At 43.2% G+C, this 11,806-nt stretch overlaps 1 protein-coding gene across 17 annotated transcripts in view; it reads left to right on the top strand.

Annotated features, from left to right (window-relative positions):
• ARHGAP32 (Rho GTPase activating protein 32) overlaps nucleotides 1-7,016 on the top strand; it is a 216,154-nt gene extending 209,138 nt beyond the window's left edge. For all 17 annotated transcript variants that reach the window (XM_069949113.1, XM_069949108.1, XM_069949109.1 and 14 more), the window contains 2 exons: nucleotides 2,735-3,156; nucleotides 3,964-7,016. In XM_069949113.1, coding sequence (XP_069805214.1) covers nucleotides 2,735-3,156; nucleotides 3,964-6,201 — 2,660 coding nt within the window. In that variant the 3' untranslated portion in view covers nucleotides 6,202-7,016. The remainder of the gene's footprint in view (nucleotides 1-2,734; nucleotides 3,157-3,963) is intronic.
• Nucleotides 7,017-11,806: the final 4,790 nt, after the last annotated feature.

Raw genomic sequence — 11,806 nt, 5'->3', positions numbered from 1 at the left:
AGGTGTCCATAAAAGAAAGGACAAAGCCCACACAGTCTTCACCCACTGGCTTACAGAGAAGCTGCTATTACTCACTGGCGCCCCCTGTGGCTTTGGATACTTGTAACGTTCTTAGTAACATTTGTGTACATTTTCAGTTCCTTATTGCCCTAAAACAGCAGTGTGTATAATTTGCCCTATAAGTTTGGTTGGATTATGTAAAATACCTTTAAGATAGACCTAAAGGGAATTCTTCATCTGCTGCTATTGTGATTTTTCTGCTGTATTATTAGAAAGTTTTATTATTGGCTCGAAGGGTTTTTTTTGGTTTATGAATTACCATTATGAGGACATATTTGCTTAGTCAGACTGGGCGTACATGTGAAGGGAGTGAGTTTCAGTGTCTAAACGTGAACACCTATATAGATAACATAGAATCCACTAATCACAATAGGTGGTGGACACAGCTCCTCTCCTGGTACATTTACCCCAACACAGGTCATGGAGCATGTGGTATGTCTACTATACTTTGATATATAAGTTAATGGCCACAGCTCACCACCTGCCATATACCACTGTCTGCTGCAGAGGTCACACAACATACAACACTTCCCATAAAAATTAATAGGTCACACAACACGCCTACAGCACTTTTCTATAGAGGTCAAGGAAACTCTCCTGTTCACAAATTTCTATGGTCCATGTGGCTGCTTTACATACTTATGATGGTCATGTACAGAAAATAGAATTAAAAAAAAAATCTACAATCAAACTAAAAATTGTTTTCAGGATCATTAGTAGGAAAAATGTTGGTGATGCTTTTCCTGTAAAAGGGCTGTATGCTGTTAGCACAGAGGTGGGTCATATGTCATCTTCTGGACACAACTCAAGGGGGAGGTATTTGTAATTCAGCATCTGTTACCGGTACAGGGTGTTGGGTAAAGCCTCTGTAAGAGCATCTGTTACCTGTGCAGAAGACTTTATGATAGAAAATAAGGCTGCAGCTACATAACACTTTCTGCATGTTGATGTGCAGGTGGGAGGGATATCCAGAAACTGATGATTGCATTGATAATTCATTTTGTACTTCAGTGTTAGGGTACTGACAGATTATCTGCCAAAGATTTGAAGCCAAAACCAGGAATGGATTTGAAAAGAGGAGAAATCTCAGGCTTTCCTTTATGACCTGATCTTTGTTTATAGTCTGTTTTTGGCTTTGGCTTCAAATCTTTGGCAGATAATCTGTCAGATAATCTTTCTGTGTAAATGGACCCTTAGTTACTGTCATTATAAATAACTTTTGATGTGTCTTTAGGCATGTCCAAAAGTTATTGATTGCAGCGGGTCCCACTGTGATAGAAAGATACAGCCGGGGAGAGGTCGCAGTGGCAGCATGCTAGACTCCCTGGCACCAGCTAGGGTCAATAACTTTTAATACGCTGATCACACATCAATAGTTACTTATAATGGCAGTGACTCTTTACCACTGTAGTAACTGGCGAGTGTTTATACTTTTTCCTTATGGATTATAGTCAGGCGTTACCCCCATGAGTGTGTAGATCAGCTTGGTTGTTATAAACAAGAACTTGTGTTTTGGACGGTTTCTATTTAAATGTTGCCACAAATACCACCACAGTGTATGGTGCATGTACTGCAACAGTACCTGTGTGTGTCTAGTCTGAAGCCCATCTTATGCATGTTTCATTGCGAGGGGTGGACATTTCTGACTATAGTTACAGTAGTGTTCCCTTCTGTCTGTTTGCCTCTCTGTTGGAGGTGTGAGAGCAGCATGGAAATGTCTACAGTGCCGTACAATGAGACACTTTCACCTCCAAAATCCCCTGTACACTATAGGCATCTGTAAATAGATTAATGTTTATGTTCCTACACTTGTGCTTTCCCTGCTGTAAGTCCACAAGCACAGGAGTCCAGGTAGTCCTATGTATCAGTATAGCTTTTGCAGACTTACAGCGGGAGACTGCCAGTGAATAGGAACCTAGAGTTTTGGAATTTGTGTTGTTTAACCTGTTTACTGGCTTTGGTTTAAGGTATTGGAGGTGAGAGTTCTTTTAAATGACGCTGAAAAGTAAAGCCTATATATACACATTACTTGCCCAGAGTACCCATGCTAAGGGTATGTTCACACTGAGCAAATATGGCATAATTCCACTGTGCTCAGTGTCCTACAGTGAGTGAATGAGAGGGCGACATGTCACTTCTATGAGCAGAGAGCCACGGCAGCGGAGGAGCACACGCTCTCCCATAGACGGGCAATGACACACTGAGCACGGCGGGAACTATCCGCCACGGAATTCCCCCTGATTTGCTTAGAAATAATATGGTTATAGTCACAGTTGACCTTCCCAAATCTCTGCACACACTGGAGGAGTGAAAGTGGCTCAGTTGCCCCTAGTGACCAATCAGATTCCACTTTTCCTTCCTCACAGACTCTTTGGAAAATGAAAGGTGGAATCTGATTGGTTGCTAGGGGCAACTGAGCCAGTTTCACTTTACACCATGTTGGATAAATCTTCCCCATGCCCACAGCACTCTTCTATAACAGCCATAAGAAGACATCCTATCCCATGTGATTACAGAAGAGTTCTTACATCTGACAGCAGGAACATAAGGAGACGGCACTATCTGTAATTCTCTACCTGCTGCAGTAAAGTGTATAACATCTCATGTTAAGACTGAAGCGGTCAGTGCATTTTTAGTGGATTTAAAATATTAAACTTTTCTTTCCATTAAACAGGATTTTCTGCTGTGGAGTCTCCATTAGATCCTGTTCCTGTCCCCGTCACCAGCGTTTCTTTCATTCCTCCTCCCCCACCACCGAAAAACGCTGCTCGTATGCTGGCCTTAGCATTGGCAGAGTCTGCACAACAGGCGTCCAGTCAGAAGAGACCCCCATACTTGCAGTTTATGGAGTTACCCTTGCCTCCTCCACCTGAAGAAGAGCCTCCTCCAGACCTCCCACCACCGATCGTATCTCCTACCCTAATGCCGGCAGCCTCTGTATCCCCAGAGACAAGTCCTGTCCTCACTACAGTGAACACCCCAAGCACATCATCCTTCTCCATCACCACCATCCAGTACAGTCCAGTGAGGATTCACAACTCTTTACCAGGAGAAAGTCCGTCCGCTATCACTCCAGGGCTCAGCCCCTCATCCCAGGTATGACGCACATCATATCATTTAGTTCTTTACATAAAACTGAGGATTTGTATAGCAACCACTGGTTAGGACTAGGGCAACACTGTGACCTATCCAACCAAAATAGTTGTACAACTTTCTGCCGTGCAGTTGTGATTTGCCTAAATATATCTGTATATGTAGCCAATTCACAGAGAAGCTGCATGCAGATCACAGTCACACACTGGACTTTCATTGAGGTCGATACTGGAGTTGCTTGCCTTTGGCTGTATCCATCTTCCCCAGCCACTGGGAGTCATTCAGGGTTTCGCATAACCAAACATGTGCAAATTCTTTGTTCTTTAGATTAGATATTTATATTATCTGATTAAAACACTGGCCTGTTTAAGAGCGCCCCCTGGTGGATGGTGTTCTATTAATATTTCTAGCATTTATTGAATCAGCTGCTAGCTGTAATATGGACATGCATGCATTTTTAAAGCACTACTGCACCATGCAAAAGCGGCCCAGGGCTGTTCCAGTTCATTGCAGTACCGTCATGGTACTGCACCATTTCTACCAAAATGACTCTGTACCACAACAGTACTGCAGTGTGAGAACATAACCTAAAAGGTGCCAGTGATCATCCGACAAACCAGAAAACCATTTGTTTGTTGGCTAAACTGAACTTTTGTTCATGCCTTTATGTACATGTTAACCCAACATTGATTTAAGGGCTGCACAAACAATCCAGTGATCATTTGTGTGGCCCTGTCTGCATGATCATAAAGCTGTGTAAAGGTCCTTTAATTTGTGTATTAAAACCCCTTATATTTGTGCGTGTTCTAGGTCCCAGGATCCATTCCCCCTGAAGAGGTGACGCCTGCTGGGCCATGTGACGCTAACTCCAGCTACCCTGTGGAATTCTGCACTCCACCTCCTTCCTCGGATAGGCCCAGCCCAAGGCCTCCCTTTCACCAGCGATCTGAGTCCTTTCCTTCCCATCCTACACATAGTACTGGACCACCCACTCCCCCAGTCAGAACCATGGAGAGTCGGCTTGCCACAGCCCTACACTCCAACTACAATGATACTATTACAGCAAGCAATTACCACTCCTTCCTGAGTACGATCATCCTGCCATCATCTCTTGAGGATGCGCTGCCCAGGCACAACTATTCAGCTCATGTGAAGTCAGAGAGCCTGATGGAGCAAGGTGCCAGCTACAGACATCCGTATCCTTCTCAGCCTAAAACAGAAGAGAAGCTTGACAGTGGGGAAGGTTACAGACACTCATATCAAACCTCCACTAAACCTGAGAGCATAGAGCTTAACTACAGAAACCCATATCCCTCTCCGGTGGAAGTAGAGAATCTCAATGAGGGATTTGATCCTTTTGTGCATCCTAAACCATCCGTAGTGCCCAAGTCTTATAAAGCGGAAAGTGCTCCACTGCATATGCCAACACAACCATACGTATCCCGCTGTGAGACGCCTGCCTCAAACTCTACACTTTATGGCACCTACATCAACCCGGCCAAGCACCCGGGACTACAGCATTCTCGTACAAGGAGTCGACCGGATTATATGGCATCCTTGAGTCCAAATCTACGAACCTACGTGGAGGACGCTCCACCATATCCAACCATAAGACGGGTCCAGTCCTTGCATGTGCCTATACAACCTCCCCCACCTCCAATGCGTACCGTTCCTATTTCCCGAACAGAGGTTCCTCCAGATGATGAGCCTGCATACTGCCCACGTCCTGTCTACCAGTACAAAGCATGCCCACCCTTCAGTTCTTCCACAGATTATCATGTCACTCAGCTGCAGCCTTACTTTGAGAATGGAAGGGTACATTATCGGTACAGTCCCTTCTCAGGCAGCACCACATATTACTCTACAGATGGCACCTTCTATGATATGGACCCTTACAGCACACTGCGTTTACGTCAGTACGTCTATCCTAGTCGTGACTTTGCTTCTTATACTACAAGACTACAGCCTAAGTCCACATATCGGTCACAAGTGTTGGCACCATATCCTAGAGGAACTCTGCGTGAGCACAATTTTATTAGCAGAGATGTCCCCCCTGCTTTACCCCCTGAACATCCCAGACCTCTTCACATCTCCTGGGATATGGAGGATATGGACAGGTATAGATTACAGTCTCTGAGACGTGACAACCGAGCACGTCAAAGATCTAAGGGACCTGTGATGTCTCAGTATGATAACGTTACCCCGTCCCTTGTGGAGGATATAGCAGGACTGGATGTCATACATCTGAGAAGCAGGTCTGACCCAGGAAAAACGCCAGGGCTTCTTAGTGTTGCTGAATCTAAAGATGTCCGCTACTCTGGAAGAGCAGAAGCTGATGACCGTCTGGCACATCCTCTCCCAGCTTATGGAAATGGGCCCCAGGATAAACCATCTCTCCCCCAGAAGCAGGGTGGAGGGACTAGGAATCGCATACAGCAAGACTTCACTTCCGAGCACCGGACTCAACCGCAGCAAGATGGCGGACATAGACAGTCATCTGATGGACGGAATGGTCCCCCATTCCCACCTGCTGAATACAGCTCCAAAACATTGCCACTGCCTTCTGAGCCCACATATCAGTCCTCAAACAGTAAATACAATGTGAACTCACAGGAACCAATCCGGCTCAACCATAAGGAAAAGCGACTGCCAGAGGACAAAGAGCGGTCACTTGCCAGACCACCAGATAGCTCACACAGAGACTGTTACAGAGAGGATGCAGCTCAGTTTGCTACCGCTCCACCCAAACCAGAGAGGAGCCACAGTCTCAGAGGCCACAACACAGAGACTTTGGAGAGAGACCCTGCCATCTTCTATCCCTACCAAACACTCCATGGAAAGCTGCACAGCTCTATAGGTGCATTGTCGCAATACGATAATGTGGCAGATTACCATTCCATCCCCCACCATCGATCAACAAGCCAATCTAACCCAAATGCCTTCCCCCTTTCACATGGCCGGACCTATGCGACTGCACTGGGTCAGGGAGCTTTCCTAGCCTCGGAGTTGTCCCTGCAAAGGGCAGAGGCAAAAGTCCATGCAGAGTGAGGAGCTGCCAGGGGGTGATGGGAGGGTTCACATGGAAAGAGAACTTCATTCTTATTAGGCAGACCCCTGCTGGACAGCGGACTGTTTTATTTTTTCAAAAGACAAAAAAAAAAAAAAAAAAAATTAAAAAACCAAATTCTAGTAAGGACAGAATAACTTCAGTACATACACAACTAGCAATACACATGGACACGACACTCCTGCACTCCACCGTTAGATGAGCGTTTTTATGTTGTAATCAGTGATGTCATAATCCTGTACCGTTCGTCCCCATTGGTGTCCTTCCTAAATGTGAGGAGGAACGCAGAGGAATAAAGAACTGCTATTTAATCCATATTGGGTTTGTTGTGTAAATGAAACATGACATTTATAATGATGTTCCCTGACGCTGTGGTACGCCCCATGTTATCGCCTCTTGACGTGGCTCCCTTATTCTTAGATTTTATTTCTGCCCTATGTAAAGGGTCTTTTTTGACTGATGTCTTCTCTGGATGGATATGATCCCCCCTCCCCATGCATGTGATAACTCTGCTCACATACGTGTACCATACAATCACTCCGGCCCTAGGAGGGTAGAAAGTAATGCAACCCTGTGACCAATATTGATGCCACACCACATCTGGGAAAGGATGGGAGAAGCGTAACACTGAGCAACCCCTCTTATATAGCCATAACTAACAAATCTCACCCCCCTTCTGTGGATTATTTACTGTGTCTAAACTCCATGAATTAGTGCGCATTTCCTTCTTAGGCATCAGGTTTGCAGAAAGTCTATATTTTTGTTGTATTCTTGGAATAAAGTTCTCCTCATTGCAGCGTTTTGCAATTATTACATATACAAGACACCTGAACTTCACTGTAATATCACTGGACATGTTACAGGAAAGTCCTGCTCTGCTCACAACATGAAGTAAGGAGCAGCAGCCTTAGGCTTTGTTCACATATGTAAAATACCAAAATCTTTGGTGAGATTTTGGCCATTTGAGCTATTTTACCTCAAAAGCACACTTTACGGAAAATTCTATGCAAAACTAGCATGTGTGAACATAGCTTTAGGGATATTTGATACAGCTCTATGATACGCTCAGTTCTGATGATCGGTCTGGGACTTTGGGCAGTAAAAAGGTGCAAAAGCATGGCCTTAATATTGTCTAAAATCAGCTTTAGGCCTAGGCCACACAACGTCTTTTTTAACTGTTTGTCTACCATCATTTCACAGCCAAATAACCTCAGGTATATTTGTAAAACAATGCACGTTATTTGGCCACAAAATGACAACCATCCGTAAAATGGTCATCAAATGGTCAAAGTCCTCCTTTGGTTGTGGCCTTAGGGTACATTCACACATCTATATATATATATATATATATATATATATATATATATATATATATATATATATATATATATATTATTATTTTTTTCTCGCAATTGTGGACAAATTACAGACCCAGTCATTTCTACGGCTCAGTTCTTACGCCCATGTTGTGAGTCCATGCTGGAGCACCTATGAGTGGATCTTTACAATTGTGGATGGCTACAGATGCACATCTGTAGTGCTGGCCATAGCTGCAGGTCTGCGGCTACAGATGTGTGAACCTGGCTGTACACTGGGCTTTTCAGTGTGCTGGAAAACTGCAATCTTCTACTGCAGGGGTAGGTACCTTGGCTCTCCAGCTGTTGCAAATCATGCTTTGGCTGTCCAGGCATGATGGAAGTTGTAGTTTTGCAACAGCCGGAGAGCCAAGGTTCCCTACCCATGTTCTACTGTTTTCCTAGTCTACACACTTCTATCCTAGCTCCTGCAGAATTCCACATGATACAGGTTTTGTTTTTTTTGTGCGGGATACCCTAGTACAGTCAAACATCTGACTTTCTCGAGTGAGGTAAATGGGATCTTATGGATACTGGGGAAATTCCTACCCAAATATGCTATGAAAACTCATTTATGGTGCGTTCACACCTACAGGATCTGCAGCTGATTTTCTGCAGCAGATTTAATTTAAATAACTGAACACAGCATCAAATCTGCTGCAGATCCTGTAGGTGTGAACGCACCCTTAGAGAGTACTTTAATACCCACGTGATATTGCGTGGCTATTGGCGAGGAAATGGGGGCATGGTTTCAGATGTCAGATGATGGAACGTGATCTTAGACCGTGTCCACACATCACAAAAGGAATCATGGATCTCTATGGAAATCGTTCACACATCCGTTTGTAAAATTGTGGCTGCTGCTCTGTGATGCAAAAAAAAAAAAACACCTGCACTTATACAGTCAGTTTTTGAGACTCCAATAGAAGTCAATGGGTCTGTTTTAAAATGGACAACATACAGATGCACTATCCATGTGCTATCTGTATTTATTGATGCATTGTCTGGCACTGCCCAGTGGCCATTTATTACCCTCCTAGCCATACAGATTGTTTCTCCAAGACCTCACCGATCCTGGTTTTTGAGGTCCGAAATGTGTGAAAAAAGCCTTACACAGTTTTGTGTTAGCTGTTGATAGCTGAGCACTAGTATAATACTGGAGTTAACCCGCCTTAAAGTGATAATGTCACCACTTTAACTCTTGCTGGGAGGGGCTTTACAGCAGTTCGGCTCCATCTTCGGGATGGACAAAGGGCCCAACTGTCATGAAGCTCCGCCCAGTTGACACTGTCCATGCAGGAAATTAGGTGATTTTAGAGCAGAAAGATGACACAGATGTGTTACACAGGTGAAGTATCTAAGCTTGTGGATGGTGCGGAGACCCGCACAGAGTAAGGGGTGGTGACACTAACTTTAAAGAGCCTGTGCACTGCCTGTACCAGGACAAACACAGACAGTAGGCTTTCTGCCAATGGAGGTTCTTGTTTACTGGTGGTAAATAAAATGTCTATTAATCATAAATACAGATCATTTGGTATGACTTGCCATTATGTCATGTAAACTCCACAGCTGAAGCCTGTAATCATGGAGAGCTCAAATTTGTTACCGTTGCAACTTGACTTTTGCAGCTCAGACCCTGGCCCCAACCCGTAACAGGTACAGATGTGTGTATGGAGCCATAGAAATGAATGTCCTCAAATGCGGACAGATGGATGTGTGAAAGAGGCCTCACAGGAGTTAATGTGCCAACTTTCTAGTGCAATCTGCGTTAAAAAAAAATTGCATTCATGATGAGCATTTTTTATGTTTCAAACTATTTCTTGTTTAACAAGGTCTAAAAACTGTGGCCTAAACTAACTGAAAGGAATATGGCTTCAGATAATGACAGATTTGAATCAAAATTTTATGTTAAATAAAAAAAAAAGAGCAGCTCCTGTATATTGTTGCCTATGTTAGTGGGGTGTGTTGTAAAGCATCTCTCTAAATGCTGTTAAAACGGCTCAGGTGAGTAGGCTGTGCCCATTGTGGTAAAACAAAATAAAAAATAAAAAAAATAGAAATTGAAGACAGATTAGAAAAATGAAAATATGTTTCAATATCTGACTCCGGGTAATTGCTAAGAGTTATCAGGGTGTCCTTGGCTGCTTCCCCCTGTCCTGATGGCTTTCATTGCTAAATCTCTTTCTATAAGCCAGTAAGCGGACATCCATCAAAGTTGGTGACTTGGGGAACAGAGTAGAGATGAGCGAACCTGGAGCATGCTAGAGTCCATCCGAACCCGAGCGTTCGGCATTTGATTAGCGGTGGCTGCTGAAGTTGGATAAAGCCCTAAGGCTTATGTGGAAAACATGGATATAGTCATTGGCTGCATCCATGTTTTCCAGACAACCTTAGAGCTTTATCCAAGTTCAGCAGCCCCGGGTAATCAAATGCCGAACAATCGGGTTCGGATGGACTCCAGCATGCTCGAGGTTCGCTCATCTCTAGTACAGAGTCATCAGGACAGTCCCTCAATGTCCACTAATGGCTCAGAGATCACTTGATACACCCTGAGATACTTCATTATCTGAAGTTCCTGTTGCTGCTTATTCAGACATTAGGACATATACAGCAGCTCTGTTCTTTACATCAATTATGATTAAATCCGTGAATGAGCCTCCCACACAGGTGTGAACAGAGCCAGAAATAAACCTGCATTTCTAATATAGCTGCTCCATTAGATTTGATAGAAAGTACAGGGCAGTTCTATAACAGAAAGCTTATAGGAATCCAGAGGAATCCAGATGAATCACAAGAGAGTCAGGCAACAGATCCAGCGAACCACACCATGCCTTCATATATGAATGAAGCCTACGATATACCTTGTTCCTATCTGCATTAGGGATTCATTCATGTGTTCTGTTACTATCTGCATTAGGGATTCATTCATGTGTTCTGTTACTAGAGAAAAGCTATGAAAGCATCAGCCATGTTTGGTGGACCACACGGTAGTTTTTCGGAATGAAGATGTAAACTTTGCTTTGCAAAACATTGTAGTTTATGCCTCTCTTTGTGAAGGTGAAGCTTATACATGAATGCATTTACAGGATTACACACATTCCTTCTCCCTGTATATTATAATATATTAAATAAATACATTTTGAAGGCAGAGTGCAGCTGTGCCCCATTAATGTTGGCCACTGCCCCCATAGTAATGACATCATTGCTCTCATCTACTGGAAGCTTCCGATCTCAGGGCTGCAGTACAATTGTAGGACTGACCGCAGCAGCTGGACAAACTCCCAGATATGTGGGACACTTCCCTGCGCTGCTTGGAGTAAGAAGGCATCATCTAAATGTTTTATTCATGAAATGGTTAATGTTATCTATATTTTTCTCTGTAGTCCTGCAATATTTAAAAGTGATCCCCAGGCTGTCTCTGGCCAGATGCAAAATTTCCAACTCCTAGCATGTCCTGAAAGCAGAGGAGATATGATACTTGTGATTTATAGAGCTCTAGTGCCACCTTCTGGGTTTATATAGTATTACATGGCCATGAACAAGGAGACACATATGGATGCTCCTGCCATAGAACTATAGACATGTAATTCAGATTAACCCTTTGATGACAGATTCATATGCTAGTTACACTGTTAGGCTTCCTTCGTACATACTTTTGCATAGCTTTTTTTGCATTAAAAAAAACGCATTTTGTTTTTCCCTCTATGATGCACAGTCATGATTATTTTTTTTTTTCTAAACACTCAACTTAATATGATGTATAAATAAAAATTAAAAAAACGAATTTATCCTAAAAAAGTTATATGGCAACGTAACATAACTGTACTAGAGAAAAAAAAAAAAAAAGTTAAACTTCCAGAATACTTTTTCTCTTTTTAAGGGTCATAACTTTTCCATTTACAGAATCATATGAAACAACTAGGCTTATTTTTTAATAAAAAAAAAAAAAGTAAAATGCAGAGATATACAGTAATAATGAAGCGAATTGCTTAATTAGCTCGGCAGTCGGCTTATCCAGCTGCCTTAACTCACTGCCGCTCCTGCTCTGGGTGCCGGGAAAAGCTGGATCCAGTCCTGGGAAACTGGGAGAAGTTTCCCAGGACTGGATCCAGCTTTCCCAGTCACCCTGGGAGCTGAGCTAATGAAATAATTCCTTTCTTTATTACTGTATATTCGCTCATCTCTAGAACAATATGCAAAGTTATAACTCCTATAACATCTCTATTAGGGA

Source organism: Dendropsophus ebraccatus, chromosome 12 (assembly GCF_027789765.1).
Source record: "Dendropsophus ebraccatus isolate aDenEbr1 chromosome 12, aDenEbr1.pat, whole genome shotgun sequence".
NCBI classification, from domain to species: Eukaryota; Metazoa; Chordata; class Amphibia; order Anura; family Hylidae; genus Dendropsophus; species Dendropsophus ebraccatus.
The sequence above is the reverse complement of the archived record's forward strand: the minus strand, read 5'-3'. Positions and strand labels throughout refer to the sequence as shown.